Below are 18,047 nucleotides of genomic sequence, written 5' to 3'. Positions count from 1 at the left end.
TACTTAATATTTTTCTTTAAGCCAACATACTTGAAAATTTTTTTTGACTGTGGTTCATGGCATACAGGATCCTAGTGATCCTATATGATCCTAACCAGGGATCATACCTGCACCCCCTGCATTGGAAACAAGAAGTCTCAACCACTGGGCCACCAGGAAAGTCCTAAATCAACAAACTTTTAAAAACTGAACTACCCACTAAACACTTCATATTAAATTAAAAATAAATGTGAAATTTTTGATTTGGTGCTCCCTGTATATTTCGATCACATGTGAAAATAAGTATATAACTATTAAAGGAAAAATCAATCTAGGTGTGGTATACATATTACAACTTGGGAAACACTGATTAGATAAAGCTAAAAATTACTTTGTTTCTCTTTAGGTTTCTAGTGTATTACAGTGCCCTCTACTTAGTGAGATCTTAATTCTCTGTTCATTTTTATGGGATTATAATTGTTCTACTAAGTTTGTTTCTCAGGACATTACCTGGGTGTTATATTTTCAAGTCTTGACATTTCTGGAAGTATCTCTCTTTTGTTCTCAGTTTGGCTGCAAAATTTTAATGCCATAATTCTTAATCAACAGGATTATTTATACATTGTTCCATTGTTTTCTGTCTGAGCCACCAGTAATATTACAAACGACCACTCCAGTGCCAGTCTGAATCTCTTCCTGGATGAAAGTTTATAGGATTTTTATACTAACCTTGGAATTCTGAAATTTTACCAGATATGCCCTTGGGTGAGTTTTTTGCAACAATTTTGCCCAGGACTAGTGAATCTCTTCAATCCATAAATAAAACTCTTCCAGCTCAGGAAATCTTTCATTATTTTGTTAACTAATATTTCACTTCTATCCATTTTTCTCTCTTATTCTATGACTCCTACTATATGAGCATTGGGACATTTTAGCTATCACTCTATTTTTCTCTCGTGAATTTATCTTCTTGTCTGTGTTCTGAGAGGACTGTATTAATTCTTACAAGCTTACTGATAATTCACTAAATCAGTTTTCAATGGTATATATATTGCAGTCCTGTCTTATTTTGGGCTCATACAATCATGTACTTTATTTTCAAGGACTGTTTCTTGTTCTTCTAGTATCCTATCTTATGCTTCTTTTATCCTCTGACATTTCAAAAAGCAAATTTGAATTTTTCAAACATTTGCTCCAGTTTTCTGTAATAATTCTTTTTAATATAAGCCATTGGCTCTGAATGATCTGCTGGTTCCCTTATTCGAGACTGCTTAATCTTCTCAGATGACTGGAGACTTGTCAAATCAAATATATGTTGCTATTTATAAGTATGAAAGCTTGTATTGAAAAGGATGGATAGCTCTTCTCAGTGTTGGCAGCAACCGCCCAGGTCACCATGAGCTTCCTTTCACAGGTCCCAGAGTATCTTTGCCTCCAGCCCCAGCTGGCACAGTGCTGTGCAAACCAGCATCCCCGGACAGACTCACAGGCAGGCCTTGCTTTTGCTGTGGTTGTAAGATATCCAGTCATACCAGGTTCACTTCTTCCAGGAAGTTCTCAAGGCTTCTGCCTGGTTGATGTTGTTCTTCCTTTGCAACAATGGTATTTCAGAACTTTCTACCTCCTCTTATTTTTATTATTTTTATCACTTCAATGAGATCTGGGGAAGTTATTGTAAGCTCAAATTCTTATTGTGAAATAGAAGCTGCATGGCTTCCCGTTAAATAAGCCTGATGAAACAGGCTCTGTGGTGCTGGCCCACAGACCGCTGATTGCCAGCATTTGTATCTTTGCCTGACAGCTTTCTCTGGCAGTCAGAGCCCACCGTGACTGAGCTCAGCAGGTCAGATGTACCGGAAGGTGACGCACTCCGCCTTTCAGTGACTGCTGTGGGTTGGTGTATAAATACCACAGCTCCTTGTCCCTTAGGTGGGAAACTCTGAGGTGCCTGTCCTACACTGAATCCTAGAGTTCCTAAAAGGAGAGGATTATCTGATCACTCCCAGCAAAGACTAGATGCCCCCTTCAAAGCCTGCCTTCCTTTCCCTGTCTCACACCCACATTCCCCTATCCGGTGTCCTGGGATCACCTCCCACATAAACTACTGGCAAATGAATCCTCATCTAAGAAGGATGCCAATTCCAAACACTGACAGTGTGGCAGGTTTTTGAGAAAGATGTCTCTCCTGGTGTAGAGAATGAGCTGGAAGGGAGAAGCTGTGTGCCAGGAGAACAACATGATGAGAGATGCAGTCCTACAGAAGTAAAAGTAAGCTCTTTATCTCAAAGGAGGGCCAACATGTGCCGCAAAGCAAGACTCCCCAAAGATATCTTTTTAAAAATACTTTGACATTTAGAAGAAATAGCCATCATGGAATGAGCCATACTTTGCTGAACTTCCTCGTACCTACTTTACGTTGTAATATTATTTTTGCTGTTATTACTAAGTAAGCACTCAGAAAATATCCTGATTAGTGAATAGGCAAATGACTCTTAGGCTACTGGTTGGCTGATGGCACCATTCCCTGAGAGAAGGACCAGAGGAGAAGGAGCAAGTCTGGAGGAAGGGGAGGGGCATCTCCTCTATGAACATATCAGGTAACAGGGCATTCTGGGTCCTGCTTGGAACTAAGGGTGCTGGGCAGGCTTAGGCAGGGGAATAATCAGATTATCTCACAGTCATTATGGCACATGCTCCTGTCAATCTGAAGGAATCCAGCCCCAGTGCCAGAGCGGAACTGTGGAGCCCCTACTGGGACAGATGAAAACAATTTAGTTGTAGACTCAGGGGAGAATGAGCAGAGGGGCAGGGGAGCCAGGACACCCAGGGCTGGGGACAGTGAATATTCATCAACAGGTAACAGCTGCACTAGTGTATACAGGTTGAGTCAGAGCCCTGGGCTTGAAGGCAGAGAAACCAGATTGGAAGACGCCACCCTGCAAGTCTAGAGAAAGGGCCCCCAGCTCATCTTGAGAGACATCCGGGGCAGGTCATAAGGACAGTCAGCACTTACTGGATTCTTATTCAGGGTCACAATCCCATTCCTAGGGCTTCCAACAACTTAACTCAATGGAGAGTTGTTTCATTTACTACCTCTATGTTACAGATGAAGAAACTGAGCTGCAGGGAAGTGTTGAGTGTAGGGTAGGATTTTCAGTAACTTGCCTATGATTACATGGCTGGTAGGTGGCAGAGCCCAAATTCAAACCCAGACAAAGGCCTGTCTACATTCAACTGCCCTGTAAGTTAGAGTACAGATGGAAGGTAAAGGGGGAAATCAGCCAATGGAGATCAAAGAGCTCTGAGGAGGTTCAGTGGTGTCTTGGTGACTCAGAAGCTCAAGGAATAACCAGAGAAGTACTCCTCCATCAATGGGTTAGGCAAGAATTGCACACATACACTTGGCAAGGTCTTTGAGGATTTGGAGGAAGAGAAGATACACATGGGATTTGAAACAATCTGTGGCAGAATGGGCTTGGTGGATTTGAAAAGTGGGGGCACCATTTATCTAGACAGTGAGTTAGTGGCTCAGTTAGGTCTGACTATTTGCAACCCCATGGACTGTAGCCCACCACGCTCCTCTGTCCATGGGACTCTCCAGGGAAGAATACTGGAGTGGGTTGCCATGCCCTTTTCCAAGGGATCTTCCTGACCCAGGGATCGAATCCAGGTCTCCCACATTGCAACCAGATTCTTTACTGTTTGAACTACTGGGGAAGCCAAATTTATCTCAGCATCTCCAAATTTAAACATGGTTCTGGGTAAAAAAGCATTACTGAAAAATATCTCTGGATGGATAAATGAACAAACAAAAGTCCTGTTTGACCTTTCTCAAACATAAAACTGATCCCAAATCTCAGCTTCTTGTCTTCCAAAGGTGCTCCATCAGTAGCAGGATGAAGTCCACACACCGCACCCTAGAATTCAAGGCCAGTGTGCCATTGACCACCACATCCCCCGCCCTCAGCCCTTTCCTGTTGTTGGGTGTTGGGATCTGTCTCTTTCCCTCTTTGGTCTTCTTAACCTCCTGAGCCCTGTCTTCTGGTCACTGCAAACCCCCTTCACATTTTGGGTGGAGGAATAGTTTTTTCTGCACAACTCATCTTGGGTGGAGCTGCCAATTGCAATCATAGGCACACAACATGAGCGGGACTAAACAGAATTCTTTCTGGGAACTAATATAATTCCAGACAGGAGAGAGAGTCTTCTCTTTCCTCTGAGGCCACTCCCTGGGGTGCTGGGATAACGTAAGCCTTGAGCTGGGAGCAATCCCTGCCACATGAAGGAATCTTGTTCTCACCATAAGAAGGAAGCCACACACAGAGAAAAGGAAAAGCACAGCAGACATATACACACAGAAGAAAAAATAGACTAAGTGACTACGTTGCTTGAGTCTCTTGGATTCCCCGTCCTTCCTGGTTCCAAAAGCCAATACATTCCTTTTTGTTGGTTGTTCATTTTTTGGCTTATGCATTTCCTTCACTGATCAATATTCAGCTGTACTGGACTGCTGACACTCCCTGGGGTCCATGCCATCTCCTACTTGCCCTTCCTACAGGTTCAAGCAACACCGTCTGAGCCATCTAACTTCAAGGGTGCAGGAAATCTGAATGACTCTTGTGATCCGTTCTCCTCATTCTCTCGGTTCTTCCGCAGGTACCGCCATGTGGCCACGTTCAGGTTGGCCAAGAGCTCGCCCTGCACGTCCCCCGCTGCACTCTGTCACCCATGCCTCCCATTCCTTGCCAGTCTCTTGGCTGCTATGTGCCTTCCAGAGTCTGCCTCCCCATGGGACCTGGTGTGGGTGGATATGGGACAGCTGTTTCTGTCCTTCTGTTTCTGAACAGGGGACTGTGGATGCTGTCAGCTTCGGACCTTGAGAGTCCACAATATGGGCTCAGAGCAAGTACCCCAAGACCTCTCACACTGAAATCCAACAACTGAGGAGTATCTTCCATGCTGTATTATGCCAGAGAATGCTAGCCTGCTCCCCAGACTTGAAGGACACTCAGGGGTAAACTGAAGGCTGGAGACCTTTCAGTCTTTACTAGTGTGACAAGATCCAGGTGTTAAAAACACCAGGTGTTCAGAGGAGGAAGCATGATAAAAGGTTGGCAGGTTCAGAGGAGCAGGGGATGTCACAGAGGAAGAGAATCTGCACTGGTTGTTGGCTAGAGGGCCGGGTTAGACCGACAGCAGCTAAGGCTTTCCCAAGATGAGGCAGGGCATGGACAGCAGCCCCACACAGGGGTCTGTATGGCTCACATAAGTAATCATGAGGGCCTCAGGCTGGTGGCCTTTGGCAAGTGACAGGAGACCTGATGTTCAGTGAAGGGCCTTGAATGCTAGACCCAGGCTTTTGACTGTCATTCTGAGCCTAGCCAGGGCTGGGGTTCATTCAAGGCCTCTGCTGGGAGGACAGTTGGTCATACCCTCCTTCAGTACACAAAGAGGACTGAGGAGCCAGTGCATGAATGTTAACCTCCTTCTTGGGGTCAGCACACCCCGAGCCCACCCTGTTCCTTCTGTGGCCCAGGGCCTCGGTGGGCTCTGGCCAAAATGGATGGGATAGCACCTTCACTTCATGACCTCAGCCCCTCCCACTCCCCTCCTCCCTCAGTTCCTGTGCACGCCAGGCACCCCATCACCTGCCCCAGTCACTGTCCTCAACAGTCCACCTCTGGGTCTTTCCAACCTATATGTGTCTTCAGCCCATGACTCAGATTCTCACCACTCTTCCATGTAGGAAGCCCCTAAGTGGGGGTCCTGGGCTGTCTGCTTTTTTTTTTTTTGGTTCTCCACTTCCTTCCTACCTCAAGGACCATTAGGGTGGATTCACTTTGCTGAGTTTCTGGACCAGCCTGGCTGAATGGGAGGAAATATCCTGGCATGCTACTTGCCTGGCGATTCTGTTTCTCCTGCAGCATCAAGCCAAGAGCCAGAGAGTCACAGCCTAGGAGCTGAGAGGGAACAAAAAGGCAGCCTTGTGCAGTTGCTCCTTGAAACGATCCTGGGCACTGGAGTGAGATGGACCCTGGGCGTGAAACCAGCCCCACCACTCAGCAGCCTTGTGACCTGGAACAAGTGACTTCCTGAGCCTCAACTTTTTAATTTTGTTTTCATTTGTAAAGCAGAGATATAAATACTTACCTTGCAGGTTATTGGGAAAGATAAATGAGACTTATGTAAGTCTGATATTTAGGAACTGAGAGCTGATATTACTTATTTGATCTCAACTTCCTTGAGAGAAAAAGGCAGATCTGCCTGAATCATGTGTTGAGATACAGTTGATCCTATTTGTCACACTGGGACTCTTCTGCATGCCCCATGCTGCCTTCGCTGAGTGGAAGACAACACACAGGAGAAGAAGAGGATGATGGGAAAATCTTCCTGTTTTCTGATCATCTCCTGAGGGGACACACAAGTGGCATGACTTGTGTGTCACATCACTTCCTTGCAGGGTTAGCAATCCTGCCTGGGGGCCGCTTCCACATCAGTGATGAGGAATAAAGGAACCGAGGGGAAAAAGTCAAACAGAAGAAAGCGCCTGGAAAAGATGTTTTTATGTTCACTTATCACATGGAAAAAAAAGAACCAAAGTATACAGCATGAAGATATATGTGTCTCAGAAAATTTATCCTCATGAACCTGTTTGTTCAAATGGAGTTATAATTCAAGAATTGCCAAATGGAAGTCATAAAATCAGGGTAGGGGTGGGGAAAAGGGCCACCAAGGGAAAGGAAGTAATTATGTGGTATTTATTCTCTAGTTTCAGATCATTGGGAACTTAAACTTTTCCAGCAAGTCATTCACATAAACAGATGCCATACTGAAATATGATTGTGTAAAAATATAAAACTCCTAAAGTATGATGGCAATAATATTTTAGGAAGAAAACATTAAAGTCTGGTAATATCAGAAAATACAAATAGGATCATTTGGAGCAGTTCTGTCTATATCAACAGCAGTTGCAAACAATGGATGTATATTAAAGAACAAAGTGTTTGGTCTGCACATAACTTAGAAAGGGGTAACATTTCTAAACACTGACTTTGTAAGAAAACATGAAGGACATCTTATACTCAACAATGGTTAAAAGGAGGAAATCACTTTCTGAAGGATGCAGTGGGCAGAATGCCAAGGCCTTTGTTTTTAACCTGCTCTTTTTTTTAACTTGCTCTTAACCGTCTTGGGATGCGTTTACACTGCATGGGGTTTCCTGCAGAATCTAGCACCAATAGATGGATCAGATTTTGTCTTTGATCTGAGTCCTTTATGTCTTCAGTTTTGAGTATATTGAGGTATGTTTTCTTTGGTTGCTGTTGTGACGCATGTGTAATAAAAAACTAATATTTACAACGCTTAAACATTTTAGATTTCAGTGTCAACTCTTCACATAAAAAAATTGGAAAACTCTTAAGAAGCATGGGAAAGTTGTTACTTCCTCGCATCTGTCATGAAACTGTTTTCGATACACAGCACAATTAGCCTGTTAGCACAGCTGTATGCTTTCTGGTCCAGAATCTTCCCCGTGTTCAGCGGGGAGGCCAAGCCCATGACTGCCATGTCGGCGGTTCTCCATGCTTCACAGTACTGATCCACAAGACGGACTCCGTGGGTGCTGGAGCCATGCCAAATGACCTTCTGGGGCCTACAAAGGAAGTTTGTTGTGTTACTTTTTGAAATGACCCTTCTTTGTGGCATATCTTGGTGAGGAAATCAGCCTAAGTCTAGTGAGTTAAGTCAAACTCCTGAACTCTCCAGGGTCTGACCGCACATCACTTCTCTGCCTTTATCACTGTTTCAAACTTTTTGAACACACTACATTCTGACCATATCCAGTTTCTACATGCTCCGAAATTATACTCTCTACTTCTGTGAATTGGAAACTTTGATGAGTCCCCTTAGGCTGGAATGGCCTCACTTCCATTTTCAGCAATTCCTTGTCATCTTTCAAAGTCCATTAAATGGACTTACAGGAAGCCTTCCTTCTTCTCACTGCTAAGGAATGTTGACTATTTCCTCTGTGCTCCTACCATCTTATCTGTTTCTTCATTTTCCAATGACAATATCATGTCTAGAATGGTAGCTAGTCTGTGTCAGTCTTCCCACAGACTATAAGCTTTGCAAAGGGAGGAGTTGTGTAGGTTTATTACTGCACCTTCCAGGCCTGACATCAGGCCTGGCATACAGTAGACAATGAGGAAAGATTTACTGAGTTGTTGTATTCTTAAAAGCATACATAATTTTCAAAGAATTAGAACACAACTCACAGGAGAGGGTTAAAGAATCACCAACAACAGCATTACTTATCACTAATTAAGTGCCTACTGTATCCTAGATATTCTCACACTTACCTTTTTATTCTCACAGCATTATTATGGTATGGATATGATTATTCTGCCCATTTGACAAGTGAGGTAACTGAAGCTCAAATAGTGGAAGTGCCTTACCCAAGGTCCCATATAAAGTTACTGGACCCAGGTCTCCTAACTTCAAGGCCAGGCTCTCTCCAAGGCCTCTGGCTGCCTCACTGGGGTTTTATCCTGGCAACATCTCAGAGGAGTAGCTGATAAGGGCATCCCATTGTTAGACTGTTTCCTAAAGCTGTCTATCACATGATATACTTCAAAGGCTTCAACCTCTACTTACCAGGAAGGATCTGTCATTACATCTCGGCCATCAAAGGAATATATTGGAATGTGTGTATTGAACTGACCTCCGTGGCCAGAAAAAATTGAGTCCCAATTATTAAAAAGTACTTGGCCCTGTGGAGACAAAAATGCTACATTAGAATCATTATACAAACAGCTTACAAGTATTTATCCATTCTTCAAAGCTCGGAAGCCCCCAACTCTACTCCTATATCCTGGACAGGGTGAGAACTTGGGAAATACTTTGGTTTGATTTTATAATCTATCCTTGGAACCCTTTCAGCTTTATGATCTTATTTCTTGAGGTAATTTCTTTTACTATATGTGCATAATGTCTCTTCCCCATCAAAAGTGTGTTTTAGGTCTTTATTTTATTATTGCTATTTTAAACATTGTATAATTACATGAAGGTGAAAGTGTTAGTCGCTCAGTTGTGTCCGACTCTTTGTGACCCCACAGTCAGTTCATGGAATTCTCCAGGCAAGAATACTGAAGCGGATTGCCATTCCCTTCTCCAGGGATCTTCCTGACTAGGGGATCAGACCTAGGTCTCCTGCATTGCAGGCAGATACTTTACCATCTGAACTACCAAGGAAGCCTTTATAATTATACACTGAGCTTCAAATTTGTGCTAATATACAAATGGGTGAGGCTTCCTTGGTGTCTTAGATGGTAAAGAATCTGCCTGCAATGTGGGAGACCTGGGTTCAGTCTCTGGGTTGGGCATGGCAACCCACTCCAGTATTCTTGTCTGCAGAATCCCCATGGACAGAGGAGCCTGATGGGCTACAGTCCATGGGGTCACAAAGAGTTGGACATGACTAAGCGACTAAGCACAGCACAAGTGGGTGATGTGGAGATGAATCTCTTACTCCTTTTCCTTCAGTTATTTATATTCTAAGAAAACAAACAATCTGAGTGGGTGAAATGGTAGAACAGACCCTTGGAAGAGGGAAAAGAAAGTGCTGCGTGTGGGGTCAGGACGAACTTGCCAGGCTCAAGCTTCCAGGTTGGAATACTGGGATCACAGGGACCAAAGGGTCTCAAAGAACCTTTAAGAACTGGTTAGGAATCAAGACCCAAGATATGTGTGAGCAGCAATGAGCTGCTCTTCTGTAGCCTTAAAGGAGTAGGCTATTTCCATTGTGAAATTGAAGGATGCAGTGAGGCCCTGCCTTGCCAGTGAATAAGGGCACAGAAATACCTGAGGGTAGCAAACCAGGGTGCAGGACAGAGTGGTTCTGGTGCCACTCAGGCAGTTCTCTACAGAAGGCACCCTTGGGTGGAAACAAGAGCCCTGGACATGGGGATCAAAGAAACCAATTCCAGTTTATAGTTACTCTGAGTGAACTGTTTCTCCTTGTAAGCCTCGGTTTCCTAACAAACAGAAAAGAATAACTCCCATTTTTATTGGAAGTATCTATTAGAACAGATATGAAGTGCTTTATAAACAAACTGAAAAGCTGTACGAATGAAAGAGGTCATTACTATCCCTCCTTTTGCTCCAAGGATCACAAACCTTCTAAGCAGGAAGGGCTATTGCAAATATAAGGGAACTGACGCCCAAAGAGGGAAGGTAACCCACCCAAAGTCACACAACTAATCAGGGCCTCGAAATAGCACACTTCTGAAGGTGTTAGGAGTGGCAACTGCCTTTAGTCCCTGTGGAGAACAGTACATCCAGGAGGCAACGGGAACCATATTTAGTTTTACCTTGAGGTTCACTATTGGAAGGCTATATCTCTCTGCTTTCCTTACAACTGTGGAGAGATCTTGCAAATGGGAGGATAAGAATGCTCGGTAGGTGGACAACAGTCCTGCAGCCCTGGCCTGCTGGAAGCACTGGAAATCAGCTCGAATGTCCCCAGAAAACGGCGTGTTCAGAGCAACCAAGTGTAGCTGTAAAAAGTGAGAGAAAAGACAGTGCAGTTGGAGAATTGATAGCAAACTCTAACTCCCATAACCATCACACATTCCTAATAAGATCCCTGACTTGCTGCATTGGCAGGCACGCTGAGGTCACCTTATTCCACCTCTACCTGACACTGGATTCCCAGCCCAGGTGTGACCATCTCCAGTGAAGGACAGCCCAGGTCTCCCAAAGCAGTCTGGCTCAGCAGTCTGAACGACTCTAACTAGTAGACATTTCTTATAAAATGTACGAGAAAAACAAACTAAAGCACTTCAGAGATCTGAATTCAGCCTGCAGGCAGGCCATCTGTTGGAGACTTCTGGGTCTGCCCTTCATTGAGTTTCGAGGAGGTTTTTAAGCTGGCTTTGGTCCTAGATCTCAGAGGTGCATCAAATTATCTGCCTCCTGCCCTTTCTTCCACCTCCTGAGTAGGTCTGGGGCTGATCCTGGGGGACCAGAGGAAAAAGGCCTTGAAAGGAGAAGGTCGTGACATTTATTATGAAGACTATTGGGATAGACTCTTAGAAACCAGGGATCATACAATAATTCTAGCCTCACATTCCTGACACCTTGGTCAGTAGCCCAAATAAAAGCCATTCCATAATCTTCCTCCACACTTTCTCTCCCCAAACCCAGCCTTCTTTCCCAGCCCTTTCTGCTGTAGCCTCTTAATTACATTTCATAATCAAGGAGCAGTCATCCCCATCCTCAACCGCATGTCAGAAGTAACTTTTATCTCATTAGCACAGAGCTGGGGAAGCACAGAGCTGGTGCAGGACCTGGGCCCAAGTCTCCAGGAAAGAAAAATATCTTAAGCCCATCTTCCTCTTCTTATATGTCTGAACATCATGGCACATGAAGGAAGAGGCCTTATGGTCTCATCACCCTCCAGCCACTGTGCCTCTGGGGACTACGCCCAAGGGCAGTCACAAGAGGCCTCAATAGAACGAGCTTTCCTGGGGGACACCCAGGAAAGGGGCAGTGGTGAGAGGGGGCTTCCCTGACACACCTCTGACCCCATCACGACCACTTCTTCCTCTCTAAGGAGATGCAGAAAAAGGCCTGGAACCATGGCTGCCTCTGAATGGTGGGTTTGGGGGCTTTTGTGTTCTCATGTTTCTGTATCTTTAACTGCTGAAACATTTCTATAATGAATAGCTATCATTTTTGTGAAGACAATGACATTTCAACAATCAAATGATAAAATAGTTATTTTGTGGATAGTTATAGTTTTGTAAAATTATGATTATTTTCTTCTCCATTCTTTTTATTCATTGTCTAGACTTTCTAAAATGGATTACGTATTACTTCAGAATTTATAATACACTATTTGAAACCTTTTTGTAGCTACTGCCCTCATGCCTCCCCACATAGCTAAGCTTTCTGAAGGTTTATCTATACTTGCTTCTCTGCTTCCTCACCCCCCACCTACTCTGCCACCACCTAGAATCTTGTAGGCGTTCCTCCTTGCTATGGAAATGCTTTTCCCTAGTTTCTCAGTTTGAACAACACCTTTTAGCTCCTTCCATGGGCCTCCTGGCAGCATTCGGCACTGTTAGCTTCTACCTTGCTTGGCACTCTTTCCTCTCTGGCAATAGCTTCTCGGTTTCCTTTTCATCTTTCTCCAGTCAGTGCATTTTATTTTTGCTCCTCACAATCCAGTCTCTCCTCACCACATAGATTCTCTTTTAGGAATCCCTCCATCCCCAACACAACAGCCATGGCTTTACTGAAGACTCCCAAGTCTGCATTTCCAGACTAGACCCACTGCAGGGTTGCAGACTTTCCGATGCTGCTTCCTTCTGGGGGTCTCCACTCATGTATCCTACAGGTACTGCAGACTCACCATGCCCCACAGGATCTCCTGCTGGGCAGAGGGCAGCACTACAGGAAACGTGTTCCCAGTGCCCGCCAAGTTCATGCCTTGTGCTCTGAAGAGTGTCCCCACAATACTTGCTAAAGAGTCGCCTTAGGCCATTCAATTTCATTCTCTTGGCTGCTCTCGATTTGGCTGGGAGGGAGTCTGAGCCATGTGGACTGCCTCTCCCAAGACTCTGAATTGAGCCAGGTGGTACTGGGCTCTGCAGCTGTAAGATCACATAGCGTTGGGGCCAGGATCAGTGCCATGGCAACCCTAAGCTGTGTGCAAGTTTTGCAGATGTAACCTATGTCTGTGTCCTGGGGTGGGGTAGAGAGGAGGCAGGAGGAAAGACCTTTGCAGAGGCTGGTCTGTAGAGATGGTGGAGCAGACTCAACAGGGACAAGAGTCCACAGGCCTTGTTGTGTTTCCTGCAATTGAGGTTCCGGCAATTATCTAAACAAACTGCATGCCAAGCACGGGGCCTGGCACATGGTAGACACACTTGCGGCATTTGTAGAGTAAACGCATGAATCGTACTTACTGCGGGTCTGCCGTAATTGACATTTGAAATAGACGTCAGAGAAAGTTGAGGCTGATGAGGCTGTTTGGTAAAAAAAGAAAACAAACAGTCCTGAACATACATTCACTCTGTTCTTTACCGTACATTAAGGTACAAGTAAACTGTTTCTTAAAAAGCTGTCTTAAACAGTTTGTCATGGTCTTTGGACCACACTTAAGAAATTTCATGCATGAACGAAAAATGATCCTCAGAAAGGGAGCAATATTCTCAAGACTTTTAGAAAGAGCACTGAACCAAAAAGCAGAATTCCCATGTTTTACAAACAACTCATTCACTTCATAGAGCAAGGCACCCCTTCAGAGCCTCAGTTTCCTCACGTGCAAAGCGGGAATGATAGTACCTACCTGAAAGGGTAGCTGTAAGGTTAAAACAGTGGACAATGCAAGTTGTTAATGTTCTAATCAGGTAAGGAAGTCTCAGCATCAAATATTAAAGGGTTCTTCTAGATTGCTTATGCCAACCATGTTTTCACAGATCAATAAACTGATGCCAAGAGAAGGGGAGTCCCTTGCCCAAGAGGATTCAGCTGTGACACGGGAATGGCAGGTCTCCAGCCTCTGGGTCCAGCTCCACCCCCCTCCCCGACCCGCCCCCCTGCCCTGCCGTCCAGTGTGAGAACGTTCTTTTGGCACTTGGTAATTTCTGGGCTTCTGCCAGATAGTGAACTCTGCAGGGCTGGCTGTCCAGAGTCAGAGAGCTTGATACTGGATGCCAAGGGGACTCAGTCAGTGCTAATGAATGAAGGAGCTAGAAGTAAGGTGGGGAGAGGACTCACATTGCTGGAAAGTGCAGGGGGAGGAGGGCTGTCATCCGGAATGGGAATCAGTTCTCCCAGCTTTAAGGAAAAGAGGATGTTGAAAATGAAACATCAACTGGAAACTGTTTTTGCATTTTCAAATCAGAAAAATGGCATTTACAGGAGCAGACTGTGATTTTTAGAGGGTACTAGGAGGCAGTCTGTTAAAAGGAGTTTAAGAATTACCTGTAATTTTTTCCAACCATCTCTGACCCGAATGAAAAACTCGGTGCTGTCCTTCAAGTAGATGAATGTCCCTTCTATGACCAAATGTGCTTTCTGTAACATGTCATCCATGTTGCTAAATGTTGTAACCTGTTAGGTAATTTTAAATACGAAACACCGCAGTTACCATTAGAGCGATGGCGCGATTTGAAAGCCCAGCCTCTTTGTAAAGTCAAATATGAGCCATCCCCTCACAGTCAATGAAAAGGTTATTGTGCCACAGAGAGATATATAACTTCATCAATAACCAAAGGACTTTCCTTTTGATCAAACAAAAACATTCACTACCTTGAAACATAAATCTCATTTATAATAAAAAAAATTAAACAACGATACTGGATGCTTGGGGCTAGTGCACTGGGATGACCCAGAGGGATGGTATGGGGAGGGAGGAGGGAGGAGGGTTCAGGATGGGGAACACATGTATACCTGTGGCAGATTCATTTTGATATTTGGCAAAACTAATACAATTATGTAAAGTTTAAAAATAAAATAAAATTAAAAAAAATTAAACAAAGAAGATAATATCCTGTGAGTTTGAAGACATTTAAAAACTGTCAATAGACTTGGCTCTGTTGGGCACTGGTACTGGGAAAATCATGGGTGGGTTTTGCCGCTTCCATTCGCGTGAGTTGCACCATGGCACAGACATTGTTCCATGTGTTACATTAGCTCATGCTGCTCCTTACAGGGTTTCAAAAGTGTTTTCATTTGGATTCAGAAATATAAACAAGAGAGTGACTCTACCTAGGTCCTGAACCTTTTTTTTGCCTGGCTGAGTAGTTCCAATAATAAATACATAGAAGAAAATAGGGGTCTATAATTTCTCTGTCTAGACAATTGCCAAAGGTTAGAAAATCATGTTGGCCTCTCTAGGCACAGACATAAAAGCAGGAAAACTCTATCAAGAACTATCAAGTCTCAGAGAAATATCAGAAAAGGAAACTCTTATTTTTCTCTTCAACTGAGAAAGATTATAAACACTTAATTTTTGCCTAGCTTTGAAGATAATGACTTTGTGCATTAAAATGACCCAGACATCCACCAAAGGCACCAAATATCAAAATTTCATCAACTGCTGGACAGTTTTTCATCTGGCAGCCCAAATTTCCAGCTAAAATCTATCAAAGACCAACATACATTGCTAGGACTCCTGACATCCTAATGAGGCATTTGTTCCTCTTTCTGTGCATCACAACAGTTTCCGTGTGCCATACAGAGTCAGGCGATCAGGGTAACGAAGGTACAAGAGACCTTCTTCGGTAAAACAGAGAATGCGGCATTACCCAGGGGAAACGTGACCAGCGCAGGGGCTCCTGTAATGTTGTTTACACTCTTGTGCTTGTGGTTTTTGATGTAATACAATTGGCTCTTGTGGAACCTAAATCATAAATGATTTTGTCATCTGTATCTTTTTACTAAGTCATCCAAAGAGTATAATAAATATCCTGTTTGTGGAATTATACCAATTCTGTTGTCATGGAGGCCCAACTCCAACAGAGGTGTGCCAGCCCCTAAACACTGTAGCCACAGTTCTAAACAAACTCATCCAAAGCAGAAGGATGAAGACTCCCTGATGATAATACTGACCAGGTTCCTGGATCCGGGAAGCCCTGGTTGTCCTGGAGGGCCAGGTGGGCCTGGAAGGGCCACAGCTAAGATAAAACAGGAAAGAGAAGTTACAGAAAAGCACACTGTGCAAAATGCCTCTGATGTTAGCCGATTACTGAGAGTGTTCACCACCTTACTCACAACGTTCGCAGCTGCAAACGCTGCACCTTGTAACCGAATCTTAGGAGCTCTGTGCCCAGCTTATGACTCAGCCGCATTTGGCTGGCTTAGGGGAGGGCTGAGATTCTTAACTGTAGCCCTGAGTGAAGTCATGCCTAAGACTTTCCAGTTTTGTAAGTGAATACGTTTCTTTTGTTTCTGCTGTTTGTATAAGTCAGTCTGAGTTGAGTTTTCTGTCACTTGCATCCCCAAATGTCCTGATTCATACAACTTACTTGTCCCAAGAAACAAACAGGTAATTACTGAACAGAGGAAGAAGACTCAGAAAAAAGAGAAGGTGCCAAGCTACAGGAGGGCAGGGTAGGGCAGTGCCAGGGCCCTTGCCTTCCAGCCAGAAGACTGAAGACCCTGGTTTGTTGATTCTCAGCTGTGTGAGCTTAGGGAAGTAACAAGCTCTCTGAATCTCAGCTTCATCAGTAAAATATAAACAGATATTTCTTCACTAGCCTATGTTGAGAACTGAGAAAAATACAAACTAGGAATGTGCTTTGCAAACTGTATAGTATCCAACCAGAGATTCTTAGCTTTTGAAAAGTCAAAGTGCCCTTAAAAACCAGATCAAGGCGCTCTCCCCCAGGATAGAGATATACACACACACACACACACTTTTCTACTTAGAATGTTAGTGGGATGATAGCTCTCTGAGGCACATCCTTGAAATTCCTAGTTTATGGTTCCCAAATGAATAGCCCTTACTTTAGGCAAACACAAATATCATTACAGCTATTTTGTTGTTCTCCTTCTATCTTTCTAACCTCCTGTCTCCCCTCAAAATCTGCAAAACTCTTGGCAGGGTTAAGGATATTTGTAAAAGTCCCAGTAAAACTTGGGGCTTCCCAGGTGGCGCTAGTGGTAAAGAACCCGCTTGCCAATGCAGGAGAAGTAAGAGATGCAGGTTCAGTTCATCCTTGGGTCGGGAAGATCCCTTGGAGGAGGGCATGGCAATCCACTCCAGTATTCTTGCCTGGAGAATCCCCATGGACAGGGGAGTCTGGGGGTTACAGTCCATGGGGCTGCAAAGTCAGACACAACTGAAGCGACTTAATACAGCACAGGAAAACTACTGCGTGAGATTTTTCAGGTTGTGCACGGAAGCCTGCAGTTCTGACACAGGACCTGAACGTTCACACACAGGTGGTGAATGTCTTCAGTGGAAAGAGGGCCTGAGGACTTGGGTTTGGACCCCAGCCATGCCTCTTCCTAGCATTTGTGACCTTGAGTTAGTCTCCTAACCTCTCTGAGCTTTGGTGCCTTCATCCGTAAGATGAGTTTTATAATCCTATCCATTTCATCTTCCTCCTGGGGTTGCTGTGAAGATGAAATGGGATAATGGATATGGGAGGGTTTTGTAAACTATGAACTGTCATGTATTGTGTGAAAGGTAATTCTTTCCAATGCAGCAAGGAGTCCCGGGGCCCTAGTTTAGGGCTACTGTGGACAACAGAGTCTCTGCTTCCTGTACTCACCCTACAATGTCCCTTCGCCTTTTGCAATTCCCTTCTATCCCTCAAGGTTTTGTGGGCACCTATGGGACCAGCATCCCTACCTGCTCCTGAGAGCTTCCCCTTCACCTCTATGACCATTCAGGTCCAGAAGCAGCTGCCACGTTCTCACGTGAGCCCACCTCCTGGCCCCGGGTGACTGCTCCAAGGTTGGGCATCTGGCCCAGGACAGGTCAGTCAGAATCTGTCCCCAGAACATCCCTATGCCAAGACTTTTCAAATGAAAACTGAGAAAGAAGGCCAAGATTTGTAGATGACAGTGGAAGCTGTAGGTTGTTGGTATTTCCCACTTGCAGAGGATGTGGTCTGTGGTGAAGACGCACGAAGCTGCGCTCAGAGAGAAGCCTAGCAACAGACGGAGAATCCTCACAGGGACTGAATCCCTGGTTCTGGCTGTATCTGAAGTCTCACTGCATGCCTGCCCCCCCCCCACAAACTGTTCACCCCTCCTTCACATGCAGTAAGCTTCCCTGTTACTTGAACTAGTTTGAGTTCCATTTCTGTCGCTTGCCCCAGAGTCACTTCCTGTGTAAAGTTCTCCCAGATGCCCCAGACATTGTAGGCCTCTTCCCAGGTGTGCTTCCGCCACACCTGGCTCATGTCAACCCAAAGAACAAAAAATGAGGTATTTATGCTATTACTGCCACTACTGTTATTTTCCACCATGGCCACAGTGGAAAGAATGTAGGCTTCAGAGTTACTCTGACCTGGGTCCTGATCTGGGTCCTAATCTGGTGCCACTTATTG

The 18,047-nt window shown here is 44.6% G+C and overlaps 1 protein-coding gene across 5 annotated transcripts in view; it reads right to left on the bottom strand.

Moving 5' to 3' along the window:
- Positions 1 to 6,519: 6,519 nt before the first annotated feature.
- COL15A1 (collagen type XV alpha 1 chain) overlaps positions 6,520 to 18,047 on the bottom strand; it is a 103,377-nt gene continuing 91,849 nt past the window's right edge. For 4 of the 5 annotated variants that reach the window (XM_005210199.5, XM_059888927.1, XM_059888928.1 and 1 more), the window contains 7 exons: positions 15,598 to 15,662; positions 13,969 to 14,097; positions 13,762 to 13,821; positions 12,948 to 13,007; positions 10,347 to 10,532; positions 8,632 to 8,747; positions 6,525 to 7,630 (listed from right to left, as the gene is read on the bottom strand). In XM_005210199.5, the coding sequence (XP_005210256.1) occupies positions 7,417 to 7,630; positions 8,632 to 8,747; positions 10,347 to 10,532; positions 12,948 to 13,007; positions 13,762 to 13,821; positions 13,969 to 14,097; positions 15,598 to 15,662 (830 nt within the window). In that variant the 3' untranslated portion in view covers positions 6,525 to 7,416. Of the gene's footprint in view, positions 7,631 to 8,631; positions 8,748 to 10,346; positions 10,533 to 12,947; positions 13,008 to 13,761; positions 13,822 to 13,968; positions 14,098 to 15,597; positions 15,663 to 18,047 lie in introns of all 5 variants that reach the window. The other variant, NM_001191285.3, reaches the window with a different exon arrangement.

The sequence above is a fragment of the Bos taurus genome, chromosome 8 (assembly GCF_002263795.3).
Source record: "Bos taurus isolate L1 Dominette 01449 registration number 42190680 breed Hereford chromosome 8, ARS-UCD2.0, whole genome shotgun sequence".
Taxonomy (NCBI): Eukaryota; Metazoa; Chordata; class Mammalia; order Artiodactyla; family Bovidae; genus Bos; species Bos taurus.
This window is presented reverse-complemented; position numbering and strand designations above follow the sequence as displayed.